The 19,220-nt window shown below is 45.8% G+C and overlaps 1 protein-coding gene across 2 annotated transcripts; it reads right to left on the minus strand.

Moving 5' to 3' along the window:
• Nucleotides 1-1,781: 1,781 nt before the first annotated feature.
• RAB25 (RAB25, member RAS oncogene family) lies at nucleotides 1,782-17,399 on the minus strand. 2 transcript variants are annotated; one of them, XM_044271836.1, is made up of 5 exons: nucleotides 17,206-17,399; nucleotides 7,920-8,115; nucleotides 7,597-7,793; nucleotides 2,737-2,820; nucleotides 1,782-2,549 (listed from the first exon to the last, which is right to left on the minus strand). In XM_044271836.1, the coding sequence occupies exons 1-5, from the start codon at nucleotides 17,243-17,245 to the stop codon at nucleotides 2,419-2,421; spliced, it is 648 nt and encodes a 215-aa protein (XP_044127771.1). In that variant the 5' UTR covers nucleotides 17,246-17,399; the 3' UTR covers nucleotides 1,782-2,418. The 2 variants fall into 2 exon arrangements, with proteins under 2 accessions (XP_044127771.1, XP_044127774.1); XM_044271839.1 differs by having other exon boundaries at nucleotides 2,737-2,817; nucleotides 17,206-17,398.
• Nucleotides 17,400-19,220: the final 1,821 nt, after the last annotated feature.

Below are 19,220 nucleotides of genomic sequence, written 5' to 3' on the forward strand. Positions count from 1 at the left end.
ATGAGAGGTGGAGCTATGCTGGGGGCCCAAGAATGAGATAGGGAGCCAGGAATAAGAAGAGCTATTCTTAGGACCAGGATTGAGAGGGAGAATCATGTTCGGGACCAGGAATGAGAGGGGGAACCATAATGGCACCACAAATGAGAGGTGGAGCTATGATGGGGGCCAAGAATGAGATAGGGAGCCAGGTGGAGGACCAGGAATAAGGGGAAGAGAGCCAATCTTAAGACCAGGATTGAGAGAGAGAATCAAGTTGTGAATCAAGAATGAGGGGGGGGGGGGGCATAATGGGCACCAAAAAATAAGAGGTGGAGCTATGCAAGGGGACCAGGATTGGGGGGGGGGGGGCATGCTGGGGACTAGGAATGAGAGAGAGAGACAAGCTTTGGATCAGAATGGGGGGGGGGGCCATGTTGGGGATCAGGAATGAGAGAAAAAGCCTAGCTTAGGACCAGAATGGGGATCATACTGGAGACCATTAATTAGAGGTGGAGCTATGGTGGCCAAGAATGAGAGGGGGAGCCAGGTGGGGACCAAAAATAAAATAAGGAGCCATGCTGAAAACTAATATCTGAGTAATCAGAAGAGACCAATTTTATATTAGTACCCCTTTCTGAAAAGAACCAGATTACTGCCCCCTAGTGGCCAATCCCCTGCCCCCAGTGGCCAATCCTATCCTCTATCACAAATGCCTTACCTATGAAATTATAGTTTATGAAAAGCTCCTCAACTTTCAAATACTTTTTGTTTCAACTCCTCACCATGTTCAAAATCTCTGCTTGTTGTCAGTGTTTTATTTTTTGGAACCATCCAAATAACTGTGCCAAACCAAACCACATCCTGCATGTGAACCCTGCCTTAGGGCTCGTTCACACAAACGTTTTTTGCGTTCCGTATACGACCCGTTTTTTGCATTCCATATACAGAACCATTCATTTCAATGGTTCCGCAAAAAAAAAAAACGACTGTATTCCGTTTTGTTGAAAGATAGAACATGTCCTATTATTGCCCGCAAATCACATTCCGTGGCTCCATTCAAGTCAATGGGTCCGCAATAAAAAAAAAACGAACACATACGGAATGTACTCCGCATGTCTTCCGTATCCGTTCCGTTTTTGCGGAACCATCTATTATAAATCTTATGCCCAGCCCAATTTTTTTCTATGTAATTACTGTATACTTTATATGCCATACGGAAAAAACGGAACCGGAAACACTACTTGAAAAACTAATCCGTTAAAAACGACCCACAAAACACAGAAAAAGCCATATGGTCGTGTGAACAAGCCCTTAATCTGAGGCATAGTCTACCTATTTAGAGGTGTGATCAGATTGTCTGTCGGGCATATTCTTGAGAATTGGGGTACGTGCCTCTTGGTCATATGACTTGAATTATTAATCTGATTAAAATTTCACTAATCCAGACTTTTTGATAATCTGGAAATCACATAATAAAACCTCCTGACAGCATTTTTCGTGGGGCACAGCCAGATAGTTCGGAACATTGCAATAGGCAAAGCAGAGGGTGCGGTTTGGCAGAGCTGATAGGACTGTATTTAATATATTTTAAACATTTTTAGTGATTTTTGTTGTGTTTTATGGTTTTTAGTATTTGGCTGCATGCAATACCTACATCCCACCTGCAGATGTCACCATTTACATTAACTTCCTGTAGGAACTTCTCCTAGGTCTCAGTAGAAACCAATGGAAACAGTGACACCTACAGTCCATAGAGTGAAATAGCATTGAAATAAAAGAAAACTCTTGAAAGCACCTCAATATGTGTTCTAGTTTGGGGCACAAGCCCTTTATGGACAGGATGAGGGAAAATGTACAGGTTTTCTTACATTATGGATCACAAAAATACAAAACTGTATTTTTTTTACAAAGTTGTAAGCAATATGTGACCGGCTTTTTATTTATAAAACATTATTCATATTCTTAAAAGTGGCTTGTAGATAAAAACCAGATTAAATGTGCTTGCTTGAAGATTAGTGAGGAAAATATATACTTATGTATAGTCAGTGGCGTAGCTGTATAGGTTACGATTACACCTGGGCCTGAGGTTCCTCTGGACCTACATGTAATAATGGGGGTGGGGGGGGGTAGTACAGATTGGGACCTTCCACATACCTTCAATTACCCTAGAATACTACAATGAACACAGAGTTCTGGGTCATTTTGGATGTCATATAGGAGAACCAAACCCATGATCCATAGATTAAGCTTTAACGCATTTTTGTGGTGGGTACCAAATCTGGACAGAACCCATTAGGGCGAGGTTGAACCCACCATGATTCAGATCATGATCTACATCATGAGTTCTCCATCATACACCTCAGTAATCCTTTCAGGTAACCCAGATGTCTTCAGATGTCTCTCAAGCTTCTACCACCTTCTGTGATGGACCAGTCAAAGCTAGATGTTTCTGCAACAAGACTTTTTGGCTTCAGTGTCTTGAGCTTGAGTAGCAGAAGTATCATTAGATAAGACCACAGTGTTTTCTTTTGGTTCACCTCCTTTGCTCTTCAGAACCCTTGTGTAGATGTCTAGGAGATAAGAAGGTCAGAGTAGGCCATTAGTAGGCATACATGAATACCTATATGTCTTCAGACCCCCTAGTGAAGGGTGATTCAGTTGGTCTTTCTACATGTGTGATATCTAGAATCTGCAGATGAGCTCAACATCTTCACCTAAGCTGCAGAAGTAGACCTCACGACAGGACAAGACACTCACCCCTAAGAATGGTTTCGAAGGCCAGTTCAACGTTGGTGGAGTCGAGAGCTGAAGTCTCCATAAATAACAATCCATTACTGTCTGTTGGGAAGAAGAACCAAAGACTGCATGAGGGATTTCTCTAAGGAAACTTGGTACATGATGCTGTTGGGATTATAAGGTCCCATAGTTTAGTTAAATGCAAAAAACATGATGGAAGTGGGCGCCTTAGAGGTGGAGCGTCATCCTCATGAATGGACCTCATGGATGCAGTGTCATATATGTTAATTGTAATGGGACAACCCATGTGGAGACCCTATTGATAAGTCCTAAATGTCCACATGGGAATACTCCTTTGACCCCTTAAGAAATGGACAATTTTCAGTTTTTTGCTATTTTTCTTTTTTTTTTGTACTGTGATCGGGGGAGCCGTTCCTTCGCTCTGATGCATTGGATCTCTCTGAAGAGACCCAGCATATCAGAGCGGTAGTTCCGATGGAGGCCTGCAGGTGGCAGGGCTCTATAAGGCTACTTTCACACTAGCGTTCGGGTTTCCGTTCGTGAGCTCCGTTTGAAGGAGCTCACGAGCGGACCCGAACGCAGCCGTCCAGCCCTGATGCAGTCTGAATGGAGGCGGATCCGCTCAGACTGCATCAGTCTGGCGGCGTTCAGCCTCCGCTCCGCTCGCCTCCGCACGGACAGGCGGACAGCTGAACGCTGCTTGCAGCGTTCGGGTGTCCGCCTGGCCGTTCGGAGGCGTGCGGATCCGTCCAGACTTTCAATGTAAGTCAATGGGGACGGATCCGTTTGAAGATGCCACAATGTGGCTCAATCTTCAAGCGGATCCGTCCCCCATTGACTTTACATTGAAAGTCTGGACGGATCCGTCCCAGGCTATTTTCACACTTAGCTTTTTTTTGCTAATATAATGCAGACGGATCCGTTCTGAACGGAGCCTCCGTCTGCATTATTATGAGCGGATCCGTTCAGAACGGATCCGCCCGAACGCTAGTGTGAAAGTAGCCTAAGATAACAGCAAACCAATTAACTACCATGCAAGCTAAAAGCAATCTGGAAATCACATATTCTAGTCTCCTAGGGGGGGGGGGGCAAAAAAAAAAAAAGTAAAATTTTTAAAAATTCTAATCACCTCCTTTCCCTAGAATTAAACAATAAAAAACAAAGATCATAGGCATTGCAGCTATTGCCTGAACTATTAAAATATAAAAATATTTATCCCTTACAGTGAATGGCATAATCGAAAAAAATATCTAAAGCCTAATTCGCCTTTTTTTTATTGCTTCACTTAAAAAATATTAAATAAAATGTCATCAAAAAGTGGGTCCATGTGGTATAAATAAAAAACACAGATCATCCCACAAAAAATGAGCCCCAACACAGTTCCGTAGACATAACTATAAAAAGGTTATGGGGATCAGAAGATGGCAATGAACTGAAAAAAAATCATTTTTTCCCCCAATTTTTTTTTCGTTATTAAAACACAAAAAAAACTATATAAATGTGATATCGCTGTCATCGTACTGACCCGGAGAACGAAGGTAACTAGGTCAGTTTTACCACATAGGGAACGCCATAGAGACAAAACCCCTAAAAAGATGTCAGAATTGCATTTTTTTCCAATTCCACCTTGTTTGGAAAAAAAAAAATTCAGCTTCTCACTACATCCTATGCAATATTAAGTGGTGCCACTAGAAAGTACAACTTGTCCAACAAAAGACAAGCCCTCATACAGCGATATGAAAGGAAAAATAAAAAAGTTATGGCTCCAGGAAGGCAGAGAGAAAAACAAAAAATTATCTGAGACTCAAGGGTTTAACTCTTAGGATACCGGAGTTTTTTTTTTCATTTTTAAGTTTTCATTTTTCTTCCCTATCTTCCTTGAGCCAGAACATTTTTATATTTCCGTTCACATAGCTGCATGAGGGTTTTGCGGGAAAAGTTGTACTTTCCAACGCTACCTTTTAATTATGGCATACAATATAGTGGAAAGCGGTAAAAAAAATCCAAATGGGGTGGAATAAAAAAAAAAAAAAAAAAAAAGATTCCTCCACCGTTCTACGGGTTTTGTGTGCACGGTGTTCCGTTTGCCATCCATTCTCTAGGTCAGTATGATTACATAAGTATAGGCTTTTTATGTCTAAATAGTGTAAAAATAATTTTCAACTTTTTTTTTTCTCAATTATTTTTTTTTTTTTTTTGCATCACCATGTTCTGACTCCCAGAACTTTTTTTTATAGTAATATCAACTGAGCTGTTTCGGGGCTCATTTTTTGCGGGACAATCTGTAGTTTTTACTGTAGTTTCATTTTGAAGTGTGTGTGACTTTTTGATCACATTTTATTACATTTTTTGTGTAAGAGAAGCAATGAAAAAAATGGCAAATTGACCATTTTGAGCCTTTTTTCCATTACGCCATTTACCGTATTGGAAAAAAAAATTGCGAAAAAGAAGCAATGAAAAAAATGGCAAATTGACCATTTTAACCCTTTTTTTCCGTTACGCCATTTACCGTATTGGAAAAAAAAATTGTGTGAGAGAAGCAATGAAAAAAATGGCAAATTCACAGTTTTGACCCTTTTTTCCATTACGCCATTCACCGTATTGGAAAAATATTTTTTGATTTTAATAGTACAGGCTGTTTTGGTCACTGTGATACCCATGATATTTATATTTTTTGTTATTTAGGCATTTTGTTTTTTATTATACGGAAAGGCGGTGATATAATCCTTTATATTTTTTTAATTCTTTATATATATTTTTAAGAGTTTCTTTGTAATGATTTTGAAACTCGTATTTGAGCCTACAAAATTAATCTTTTAATTTTGAGCAATCATGTATTTTTAAACTGGACTTATTAGGGTACTTTCACACTTGCGGCAGGACGGATCCGACAGGCTGTTCACCATGTCGGATCCGTCCTGCGGCTATTTCGCCGTGCCGGCGGACCGCCGCTCCGTCCCCATTGACTATAATGGGGACGGGGGCGGAGCTCCGGCGCAGCACGGCGGTGCACGGAGAAAGGCCGCCGGACTAAAATTACTGCATGTCAGGCTTTTTAGTCCGGCGGTTTTCTCCGTGCACCGCCGTGCTTCGCCGGAGCTCCGCCCCCGTCCCCATTATAGTCAATGGGGACGGAGCGGCGGTCCACGGGCACGGCGAAATAGCCGCAGGACGGATCCGACATGGTGAACAGCCTGTCGGATCCGTCCTCCCGCAAGTGTGAAACTAGCCTTACTGAGAATTGCTCACTTCTTATGTTGGCCTGCCACCTGGTGGCCAAAATAAGAATTGCAGTTTGAATGTTCTCAGCCTCTTCAGCGAGGCTGAGCGCATTCAAACCAATTACCGGCATCCCCATTGGCCGCAGGTTTTTGACCATTTAGATGCTGTGATCTCACTTGATCAAAGCATCTAAAGCAAGGGCGTAGCTATAGGGGAAGCGGCTGCTTTGGGGCCCTGACCCAGAAGGGGCCCATCCAGGAGGAGGAGGACTAAAAGATTTTGTCAGGGCCCCCTCAACAGTATTACACAATAAAATTATATACAGTGGCAGTATAGACTGATGGAACAGCTGCGGGACCTGGTCTGAGAGAGTGATCTTTACTAGCCACAGGAATGGGGGTGGCGTGAAAGAAAGGGGTTGCGAAAAATTACTGGGGGAGGGGGGCCCCATTTAAAAATTTGCTGTAGGGCCCAGTCATTTCTAGCTACGCCACTGATCTAAAGCCTTTAATTACCACGATCGGCATTGTTGCCGGTCGCGGTAATTAGCCGCAGGTCTCTGCTGTTTGCGCAAGGGTTAATATTGAATACGATGTAGTTGAAAGCTGGAAAAAAAAATCCAAATGGGGTGAAAATTGGGAAAAAATATATAATTATGCAGTAGTTTTGTGGATTTAATTTTTACTGCATTCCTGATGGGATAAAACTGACCTGTTCTCTTCATTCTCCAGGTCAGTACGATTACAGCGATACCACATTTATATAGTTTTATGGGTTTTGTTTTTACGTCGTTCCCTATGAGATAAAACTGATCTGTTCTCTTCATTCTCCGGGTCAGTACGATTACAGAGATACCACATTTATATAGTTTTATGGGTTTTGTTTTTACGTCGTTCCCTATGAGATAAAACTGATCGGTTCTCTTCATTCTCCAGGTCAGTACGATTACAGTAATACCACATTTATATAGTTTATGGGTTTTGTTTATTATGGAGTTCTCTATGAGATAAAACTGACCTGTTCTCTTCATTCTCCGGGTCAGTACAATTACAGAGATACCACATTTATATAGTTTATGGGTTTTGTTTATTACGGAGTTCTCTATGAGATAAAACTGACTGTTCTCTTTATTCTCCGGGTCAGTACGATTACAGAGATACCACATTTATATAGTTTTTGGGTTTTGTTTTTACAACGTTCCCTACGAAATAAAACTGACCTGTTCTCTTCATTCTCCGGGTCAGTACGATTACAGAGATACCACATTTATATAGTTTATGGGTTTTGTTTATTACGGAGTTCTCTATGAAATAAACTGACCTGTTCTCTTCATTCTCCAGGTCAGTACGATTACAGTGATACCACATTTATACCGTTTTTCTTGTGTTTTAATACAAAAAAATAATAATCCATAGGAACTATTGCTGCGGTAGCCTCGGACCCTTGAGAGGGGCTGAGGCTACCACAATAAATGAATGGCTACGCTGATTGCCGAGTGGAGGAGCCGTGACCACAAGAGGCTTTTATTCCCCCAACATCTTCTGCTGAAGGAGAATCGGGACACACCTAATGTGTATGGGCACCTTTGTCCTGTTGCCACTAAGAATACACATGGCGCCCCCCAGTGGTGTAACTCACCTGCATACATCTTGGCTTCCTCTGTGGGCACCTCCCGAGCCTCGTCTTTCAGGTCAGACTTGTTTCCCACCATCATGACGATGATACTGGCCTCCGCGTGGTCATACAGCTCCTTCAGCCACCGGTCCACACTTTCGTATGACTGGTGCTTGGTGATGTCATACACTAGCAGAGCGCCAACAGCCCCCCTGTAATACCTAAAGGAGGACAAAGAGAAATTTTAGGGAGGTTTTACTGGGAGTCACAATGTAATTTGTCGCAGGAATACATATGTCCCAAAAAACTAACTTTTCATTTTAGCCCCGCCCACCCCAGAAACTTACGCGGACGTAATCGCTCTATAACGCTCCAGTCCGGCCGTGTCCCAGATCTGAGCCTTCACCAAGTGACCGTCCAGGGTCAGGGTCCGGGTAGAGAACTCCACGCCTATGGTGGTACGGCTGTCATGGTTAAACTCATTCCGGGTGAACCTGGACAACAGGTTGGTTTTACCCACCCCGGACTCTCCAATCAAAACCACTGCGGGGAAGAGAAAAACGGATGAAAAACTGAAGAAACCGGCAGGTAGTTCTATATGAGGCCTGCAGATGGCGCCACTGATGTATAATATAGAATCCAGAAAGACATGGCTGCTGTGCTCCAGAAACAGCGCCACATCTCTCCACAGGATGAGTCTCGTACTGCAGCTAAACATCACTGAAGTGAACAGGGCTGAGCTGCAACAAGCGTGGCGCTGTTTTGTATTATGTATCACACATGGCAGGATTAGATACACAGCTCAGCAGAGAGTATCACACATGATAGGATTAGATACACAGCTCAGCAGACAGTATCACACAGGAGAGGATTAGATACACAGTTCAGCAGACAGTATCACACAGGATAGGATTAGATACACAGCTCAGCAGTCAGTATCACACAGGATAGGATTAGATACACAGCTCAGCAGAGAGTATCACACATGATAGGATTAGATACACAGCTCAGCAGACAGTATCACACAGGATAGGATTAGATACACAGCTCAGCAGACAGTATCACACAGGATAGGATTAGATACACAGCTCAGCAGACAGTATCACACAGGATAGGATTAGATACACAGCTCAGCAGACAGTATCACACAGGATAGGATTAGATACACAGCTCAGCAGACAGTATCACACAGGATAGGATTAGATACACAGCTCATCAGACAGTATCACACAGGATAGGATTAGATACACAGCTCAGCAGACAGTATCACACAGGATAGGATTAGATACACAGCTCAGCAGACAGTATCACACAGGATAGGATTAGATACACAGCTCAGCAGACAGTATCACACAGGATGGGATTAGATACACAGCTCAGCAGTCAGTATCACACAGGATAGGATTAGATACACGGCTCAGCAGACAGTATCACACAGGACAGGATTAGATACACAGCTCAGCAGACAGTATCACACAGGATAGGATTAGATACACAGCTCAGCAGACTGTGGGAATGTTTGCTCCCAGATTATACAGTAACTATACAGTGCGGCAGGGTGTGGCGGTGTGATAGAAGCTTCACCTCCATCTCTCCCACACATCGCCGCAGCCTATGTTGTGACATGTTAGAGCTCACACACCCGTCACTTCTCATATGTGACATAAAAGAGACTGCTTGCAAATGGGCTTCAGCAAGCTACCACCGCCCCGCTAATGTACAGCGAGTCATGGCGTCCTCATACACAGTATCCCACATGATAAGATTAGATACACCACCACAGCACACAGTATCGCACAACAGAGGCTTAGATACAGCACCTTAGCAGCCAGTATCACACACAATAAGCTTAGATACACAGCTCAGCTGTGGCTTGGATGCAGCAGGACTATTTGCCAGTGAGGCGCAGTCATCTTTTATATCTCTGTGCACGGATCATGTGCAGACAACCCCTCCTGAGTCCATCGCTCCTGGAGACTCTAAAAATATTGTATACCGATCACTGATAATGATTAGACCATCCTGGAACTACAAGTCTCAGCATATCTGAGAAACCTATAATTAAGGTCTGTAGAGGTGTGTGTCAGTATTCACTGTAACTCTATCATTGTATTCGTGCAGCAGGAAGCTCAGGATAAGTGATCTCCTGCAGTAGGTCACTAGGAGACACAAACTTCACTTAAGAGTTTTATTGTCAGGACACAGTTTACGGGTCAGGTGGAGTTTGTAGGTAAATACTGTGTGTGATAAGCTTGTTTGTTAACCACTGTGGGGAGGAAAGGTTATGCCTCGTACCTCCCACAATGTACTCCATCCTGGTAACTGTATTTAGCTTTGGATGTGAATAGAGAAGAAGGTGTGGTGCCATTTTCAATTGGTGAAAAGTAAACCGGACTAAATGTTAAGGCTTCTTTCCCACGAACGTATTCGTTCCATGGCCATATTGCGGGCAGCATACGGCAGTTCCGCAATACACGGGTCACCAGCCGCGTGCATTCTGCATCACGGATGCGGACCCATTCACTTGCAAATGGGTGCAGAACAGAAGCACGAAACCCCACGGAAGCACGAAAACCCACGGAAGCACTTGCTTCCGTTCCGCAAAAATACAGAACTTCCTCTATCTTTTTACGGAACGGACGGATCGCCGACCAGCATGGGCCCGGCCAGCGCACGGCTGTGTGAAAGAGGCCTAAATCTGAGCTATCAGCGTAAAAAAAATCTACAAAAATGTGGATGTCAGAGTAACAGTGCTGCCTCTGCTCTAGACACATCCAAAGCAAAAGGAAATAAAATGCTATAAGTTATTATTCTGGATAATCTCCCACAATGCACTGGAATAAATATATATAAATCTTCATAGTCAAATAATAGTGCCATACAGTGCTTAAATAAGATTGCCATATAGAGCCATACAGTGCTTAAATAAGATCGCCATATAGAGCCATACAGTGCTTAAATAAGATCGCCATATAGAGCCATACAGTGCTTAAATAAGATCGCCATATAGAGCCATACAGTGCTTAAATAAGATCGCCATATAGAGCCATACAGTGCTTAAATACCACCATATAGAGCTGTGCAGTGTTTAAATAATACCACCATATAGAGTAGTGCAGTACTTCAATAATACTGCAATAATAATACTGCAGATTAATATATCAGTTGAAAAAAAATATTCAGTAAAACTTGTATTTCATTCATTTTTATATTCCTGCTCATTCTGGGCTTTGATGTCCAGGAGGAGGTCCTATCAGTGATTGACAGCCTTCCCTCTATGAGGAGGAGGTCCTATCAGTGACTGACATCCTTCCCTCTATGAGGAGAAGGTCCTATCAGTGACTGACAGCCTTCCCTCTATGAGGAGGAGGTCCTATCAGTGACTGACAGCCTTCCCTCTATGAGGAGGAGGTCCTATCAGTGACTCGCAGCCTCCCCTCTATGAGGAGGAGGTCCTATCAGTGACTGACAGCCTTCCCTCTATGAGGAGGAGGTCCTATCAGTGACTGGCAGCCTCCCCTCTATGAGGAGGAGGTCCTATCAGTGACTGACAGCCTTCCCTCTATGAGGAGGAGGTCCTATCAGTGACTGGCAGCCTTCCCTCTATGAGGAGGAGTTCCTATCAGTGACTGACAGCCTTCCCTCTATGAGGAGGAGGTCCTATCAGTGACTGGCAGCCTTCCCTCTATGAGGAGGAGGTCCTATCAGTGACTGACAGCCTTCCCTCTATGAGGAGGAGGTCCTATCAGTGACTGGCAGCCTTCCCTCTATGAGGAGGAGGTCCTATCAGTGACTGGCAGCCTTCCCTCTATGAGGAGGAGGTCCTATCAGTGACTGACAGCCTTCCCTCTATGAGTAGGAGGTCCTATCAGTGATTGACAGCCATCCCTCTATGAGGCGAAGGTCCTATCAGTGACTCACAGCCATCCCTCTATGAGGAGGAGGTCCTATCAGTGACTGACAGCCTTCCCTCTATGAGGAGGAGGTCCTATCAGTGATTGACAGCCTTCCCTCTATGAGGAGGAGGTCCTATCAGTGACTGACAGCCTTCTTTTTATTTAGGAGGAGATCCTATCAGTGATTGAAAGCCATCCCTTTATTTAGGAGGAGGTCCTATCAGTGACTGACAGCCTTCCCTTTATTTAGGAGGAGGTCCTATCAGTGACTGACAGCCTTCCCTCTATAAGGAGGAGGTCCTATCAGTGACTGACAGCCTTCCCTCTATGAGGAGGAGGTCTTATCAGTGACTGACAGCCTTCCCTCTATGAGGAGGAGGTCCTATCAGTGACTGACAGCCTTCCCTCTACGAGGAGGAGGTCCTATCAGTGACTGACAGCCTTCCCTCTATGAGGAGGAGGTCCTATCAGTGACTGACAGCCTTCCCTCTATGAGGAGGCGGTCCTATCTGTGACTGACAGCCTTCCCTCTATGAGGAGGAGGTCCTATCAGTGACTGACATCCTTCCCTCTATGAGGAGGAGGTCCTATCAGTGACTGACAGCCTTCCCTCTATGAGGAGGAGGTCCTATCAGTGACTGACAGCCTTCCCTCTATGAGGAGGAGGTCCTATCAGTGACTGACAGCCTTCCCTCTATGAGGAGGCGGTCCTATCAGTGACTGACAGCCTTCCCTCTATGAGGAGGCGGTCCTATCTGTGACTGACAGCCTTCCCTCTATGAGGAGGAGGTCCTATCAGTGACTGACATCCTTCCCTCTATGAGGAGGAGGTCCTATCAGTGACTGACATCCTTCCCTCTATGAGAAGGAGGTCCTATCAGTGACTGACAGCCTTCCCTCTATGAGGAGGAGGTCCTATCAGTGACTGACAGCCTTCCCTCTATGAGGAGGAGGTCCTATCAGTGACTGACAGCCTTCCCTCTATGAGGAGGAGGTCCTATCAGTGACTGACAGCCTTCCCTCTATGAGGAGGAGGTCCTATCAGTGACTGACAGCCTTCCCTCTATGAGGAGGAGGAGGTCCTATCAGTGACTGACAGCCTTCCCTCTATGAGAAGACGGTTCTATCAGTGACTGACAGCCTTCTCTCTATGAGGAGACGGTCCTATCAGTGACTGACAGCCTTCCCTCTATGAGGAGACGGTCCTATCAGTGACTGACAGCCTTCCCTCTATGAGGAGACGGTCCTATCAGTGACTGACTGCCTTCCCTCTATGAGGAGACGGTCCTCTCAGTGACTGACAGCCTTCCCTCTATGAGGAGACGGTCCTATCAGTGACTGACTGCCTTCCCTCTATGAGGAGGAGGTCCTATCTGCAGGGGCACCGCTAGGGCCTTTTATTCAGGGCCAGGGCCCCTAATCAATCTACCACTGCCCCGCACCTCGCGCCAGCAGCAGCCCCAACAACTAGTATCCGATCCGATTCCAACCCCATGGCAGGAGACAGGGCCGCGCAGCACGTCCAGATCACACAGCGCACTGTGACATCACAACGTCATCAGCGCTGCTGCACCGCTGGCCAATTCTTGTTTCTGCAGGAACAGACAAGCGCGGTGACGGTGCCACTGCAATCACTACTCCACTGTACTCACTGGCGTCTTGCCCAGCCATATTGTTGAAACGGTCGGTCGTTCTCTGACTGCCAGCCAGGCCCAGGCATAGTCAGTCAGCGTCAACTGAGCTAGCCAGGTCCAGCCTCCAGTGTTCAGCAGGCAGCACTAGTCGATTCAGCATGAGCCAGCCTAGGCGCAAGGACCTAAGCCCAGGTAGTAGGTACTACTGGTATATTCTCTTGTATATTATTATATATGTATAGCTGGTATGAGACTGGGGGCAAATTACTTAATGTGGGGCAGTGTGGGGGCAAATTACTTAATGGGGGCAGTATTACTAATGGGGGCATTCTAGAAGGGAATTACTATTGGTGGGACTATGAGGAGCGCTATTACTATGGGGAAGATTATCTGTATGGCACTTATTTTTCTTCAGGATAGTATTTGAGGGTATTGGGGGGGGGGGGGCATAGTAAGCAGCAGGATAACACTGTGGGGGCTCCAGGTTGGAGGATGATAGAAATTTGAGGAAGCTAAGATGTTTGTGTGTTACACTCTGCAGAGACGAGGCGGCTGGAGAAGATGATGACAGAGAAGATCTATATCAGAGGAGATGTCACCTGGAGGTTAGAGGTATGTTCTGCTGTATAGCAAGTACAGCAAAATGCAATGTGCGGGGGTGGGGGGTGGACTTTGAATATTGGGCCATATTCATTGAGGCTTGTGCCCCTGACTATCAGTGACTGATAGCATTCCCTCTATGAGGAGGAGGTCCTATGATAGAACCTCCTCCTCATAGAGGGAAGGCTGTCAGTCACTGATAGGACCTCCTCCTCCTCCTGATAGAGGGAAGGCTGTCAGTCACTGATAGGACCTCCTCCTCCTCCTCCTCATAGAGGGAAGGCTGTCAGTCACTGATAGGACCTCCTCCTCATAGAGGGAAGGCTGTCAGTCACTGATAGGACCGCCTCCTCATAGATGGAAGGATGTCAGTCACTGATAGGACCTCCACCTCATAGAGGGAAGACTGTCAGTCCCTGATAGGACCTCCTCTTCATAGAGGGAAGGCTGTCAGTCACTGATAGGACCGCCTCCTCATAGAGGGAAGGCTGTCAGTCACTGATAGGACCTCCTCCTCATAGAGGGAAGGCTGTCAGTCACTGATAGGACCTCCTCCTCATAGAGGGAAGGCTGACAGTCATGGATATGACCTCCTCCTCATAGAGGGACGGCTGTCAGTCACTGATAGGACCTCCTCCTCCTCCTCATAGAGGGAAGGCTGTCAGTCACTGATAGGACCGCCTCATCATAGAGGGAAGGCTGTCAGTCACTGATAGGACCTTCACCTCATAGAGGGAATGCTGTCAGTCACTGATAGGACCGCCTCCTCATAGAGGGAAGGCTGTCAGTCACTGATAGGACCTCCTCCTCATAGAGGGAAGGCTGTCAATCACTGATGGGACCTCCTCCTCATAGAGGGAAGGCTGTCAGTCACTAATAGGACCTCCTCCTCCTCATAGAGGGAAGGCTGTCAATCACTGATGGGACCTCCTCCTCATAGAGGGAAGGCTGTCAGTCACTGATAGGACCTCCTCATAGAGGGAAGGCTGTCAGTCACTGATAGGACCTCCTCCTCATAGAGGGAAGGCTGTCAATCACTGATAGGACCTCCTCCTCCTCATAGAGGGAAGGCTGTCAGTCACTGACAGGACCTCCTCCTTCTCATAGAGGGAAGGCTGTCAGTCACTGACAGGACCTCCTCCTTCTCATAGAGGGAAGGCTGTCAATCACTGATGGGACCTCCTCCTCATAGAGGGAAGGCTGTCAGTCCCTGATAGGACCTCCTCCTCATAGAGGGAAGGCTGTCAGTCACTGATAGGACCTCCTCCTCATAGAGGGAAGGCTGTCAGTCACTGATAGGACCTCCTCCTCATAGAGGGAAGGCTGTCAGTCACTAATAGGACCTCCTCCTCATAGAGGGAAGGCTGCCAGTCACTGATAGGACCTCCTCCTCATAGAGGGAAGGCTGCCAGTCACTGATAGGACCTCCTCCTCATAGAGGGAAGGCTGTCAGTCACTGATAGGACCTCCTCCTCATAGAGGGAAGGCTGTCAGTCACTGATAGGACCTCCTCCTCATAGAGGGAAGGCTGTCAGTCACTGATAGGACCTCCTCATAGAGGGAAGGCTGTCAGTCACTGATAGGACCTCCTCCTCATAGAGGGAAGGCTGTCAGTCACTGATAGGACCTCCTCATAGAGGGAAGGCTGTCAGTCACTGATAGGACCTCCTCCTCATAGAGGGAAGGCTGTCAGTCACTGATAGGACCTCCTCATAGAGGGAAGGCTGTCAGTCACTGATAGGACCTCCTCCTCATAGAGGGAAGGCTGTCAGTCACTAATAGGACCTCCTCCTCATAGAGGGAAGGCTGCCAGTCACTGATAGGACCTCCTCCTCATAGAGGGAAGGCTGCCAGTCACTGATAGGACCTCCTCCTCATAGAGGGAAGGCTGTCAGTCACTGATAGGACCTCCTCCTCATAGAGGGAAGGCTGTCAGTCACTGATAGGACCTCCTCCTCATAGAGGGAAGGCTGTCAGTCACTGATAGGACCTCCTCATAGAGGGAAGGCTGTCAGTCACTGATAGGACCTCCTCCTCATAGAGGGAAGGCTGTCAGTCACTGATAGGACCTCCTCATAGAGGGAAGGCTGTCAGTCACTGATAGGACCTCCTCCTCATAGAGGGAAGGCTGTCAGTCACTGATAGGACCACCTCCTCCTCATAGAGGGAAGGCTGTCAAGTTTTACTGACTCTTTTCCCATAAAACTATATATCTCTTTGCTCAGCTCCTTCTGCTCAGATAATATGTTCAATGTGACAGATTGCCTTTAAAATAATGCTACCATACAGTGACCAAATATGAGTGCCATACAGTATCTTCCCAAAGTATTATGACCCCACAGTGCCTAAATAATAGAAATACACAGTGTTTTCAGCACCGTATAACGGTCAAATAATAGTGCCATACAGTGCTTTAATATCATCACCTCACAATGTCCACATTATACAAACATAGGGCCTGTAGGAATATATACTGGTTTAATAATAGTGCCATACAGTGCCAAGCAATGGCTGGAAAAGATTGCCATTTAGTGACTAAATAATACCTATATATAGGGACCCCATGGCCAAATAATTGTGCTATACTGTACAAAACTAATATTACAGTATCTAATTATCTATCCACAGTTCCTGAATAATACTAATATACAGGGCCTCCACCATCACAGAATGGTGAAATAATATTGCCATATAGTGTATAAATAATACCACCATACAATGGCATTCAGCATCTAAAGATCACCACCTCACATTACCTAAATCTAGGGGAGCCATATATAATGGCCAAATAATAGTGCCATGGACAGCTTGAAATATACTACCATACAGTTACCTAGGTAATACCACCATATAGTGCTGGGCAACGACCAGTGAAGAGTGCCATTCAGTACCTACCTATCATCGCCTCAGTGTCTCATTTATAACTATATACAGGGCTCAAATACAATGATCAAATAGTAGTGCCATGCAGTGCTTTACAAATACCACCACACAGTGCCATGCAAAGAATGCCATTCCATTCCTAAATAATATCCCCATACGGTGCCCACAGAAACATAAAATAACCAAACCACAGTGCCATATAATGCACACATAATGCTGCCCTACGGCACCATACAGAGCCTTAATAAGCGTATAAGTAACAGTGCCACCCCGTGCCCTATCCATGCCCACATTGTGCTCAGGGCGGAGCATCGTTTGAAGGTTGGCCCCTATGTCCTATCCTATGCCTTGGCCAGTCGCCAGGGACCTGTTTAAGGGGTGCCAATGCAACTATCCTTCGCCTGAGGACCCATTCCATCATAGCTTGGTTATGGGCCCCACAGCTGTTCATAGGCTGCGTCTATGATTCCTTTAACTCAGAATTTAAAGATGATATTGTTTTTTAAAAAGGGGAAACGCTCTGTAATGATCATGCACCAGGTGGGACTTTGCCCGGGCTCCAGGGATGGGTACTGATGGCAGTGGGTGGTGGCAGGCGTTACGTGCAGTGACGGACTCACCTTTGAACACAAAGTTGTATTCGTCCTCTTCAGATTTCATGGCTGATCCTGGGCATTGACCTCCGCTGCGTCCTCTCGATACCAGCACAGCCCCAGTACCCTGCGCCCCTCGGTGATCTGCAGGTGGCGGAGGGGATTCCTCACATACCTGCACCACTTCCGGAAGACAGGTGGAGTGAGGTGTAGTGCAGTGACTCAGTGGGCGTTCTGCTGCCTTCTTCTTCTCAATGTTTGATTAGGTGTCAGATTTCAGGACTAACAGGTAACGCAGACCTCAGTGGGCACGTAATTACTGCCGTGGAGCAATCGGCCAACCTAGTGTTAACTACATCCCTGCTGGGACCCGCAACAGTAAAGAACCAAACAACGATGGGGAGTGTAGTGCCGTGTGGTTCTCTCAGACAGTATCGCACATGATATGATGAGATACATTAAGTGATCAGACACATATGACAAGGCATGAGCCGAGATGCCCACAGATATATACTGTGCCCAGTCCCTGGTGATCTAGTGGTATATACAGAGTGCCCAGAGATATATACTGTGCCCAGTCCCTGGTGATCTAGTGGTATTTAAAGAGCGACCAGAGATATATACTGTGCCCAGTCCTGTGATCTAGTGGCATATATAGAGTGTCCAGAGATATATACTGTGCCCAGTCCTGTGATCTAGTGGCATATATAGAGGGTCCAGAGATATATACTGTGCCCAGTCCCTGGTGATCTAGTGGCATTTGCAGAGTGACCAGAGATATATACTGTGCCCAGTCCCTGGTGATCTAGTGGTTTTTTACAGAGTGACCAGAGATATATACTGTGCCCAGTCCCTGGTGATCTAGTGGTATTTACAGAGCGACCAGAGATATATACTGTGCCCAGTCCCTGGTGATCTAGTGGTATATACAGAGTGCCCAGAGATATATACTGTGCCCAGTCCCTGGTGATCTAGTGGTATTTACAGAGCGACCAGAGATATATACTGTGCCCAGTCCCTGGTGATCTAGTGGTATATATAGAGTGCCCAGAGATATATACTGTGCCCAGTCCCTGGTGATCTAGTGGTATTTACAGAGTGACCAGAGATATATACTGTGCCCAGTCCCTGGTGATCTAGTGGCATATACAGAGTGCCCAGAGATATATACTGTGCCCAGTCCCTGGTGACCTAGTGGTATTTACAGAGTGACCAGAGATATATACTGTGCCCAGTCCCTGGTGATCTAGTGGTATTTACAGAGCGACCAGAGATATATACTGTGCCCAGGCCCTGGTGATCTAGTGGTATTTACAGAGCGACCAGAGATATATACTGTGCCCAGTCCCTGGTGATCTAGTGGTATATACAGAGTGCCCACAGATATATACTGAGCCCAGTCCCTGGCGATCTAGTGGTATTTACAGAGTGACCAGAGATATATACTGTGCCCAGTCCCTGGCGATCTAGTGGTATTTACAGAGCGACCAGAGATATATACTGTGCCCAGTCCTGTGATCTAGTGGCATATATAGAGGGTCCAGAGATATATCCTGTGCCTAGTCCCTGGTGATCTAGTGGTATATACAGAGTGCCCAGAGATATATACTGTGCCCAGTCCCTGGTGATCTAGTGGTATATACAGAGCTCCCAGAGATATATACTGTGTGCCTTCCCTGGTGATCTACTGGTATATACAGAGTGTTCAGATACACAGTATCTCACAAAAGTCAGTACACCCTCACATTTTTGTGAATATTTTATTCTATCTTTTCATGGGACAGCACTGAAGACCTGACACTATGATACTATGTAAAGTAGTCAGTGTACGGCTTGTATAACAGTGTAAATTTGGTGCCCTCAAAATAATTCAACACACAGCCATTAATGTCTAAACCACTGGGAACATAAGTGAGTACACCCCTGAGTGAAAGTGGCCAAATTGTCAATATTTTGTGTGGCCACCATTATTTTCCAGCAATGCCTTAATTCTCATGGGCTTGGAGTTCACTCGAGTTTCCCAGGTTGCCACTGGAATTCTC

Source organism: Bufo gargarizans, chromosome 11 (genome assembly GCF_014858855.1).
Source record: "Bufo gargarizans isolate SCDJY-AF-19 chromosome 11, ASM1485885v1, whole genome shotgun sequence".
Lineage (NCBI taxonomy): Eukaryota > Metazoa > Chordata > Amphibia > Anura > Bufonidae > Bufo > Bufo gargarizans.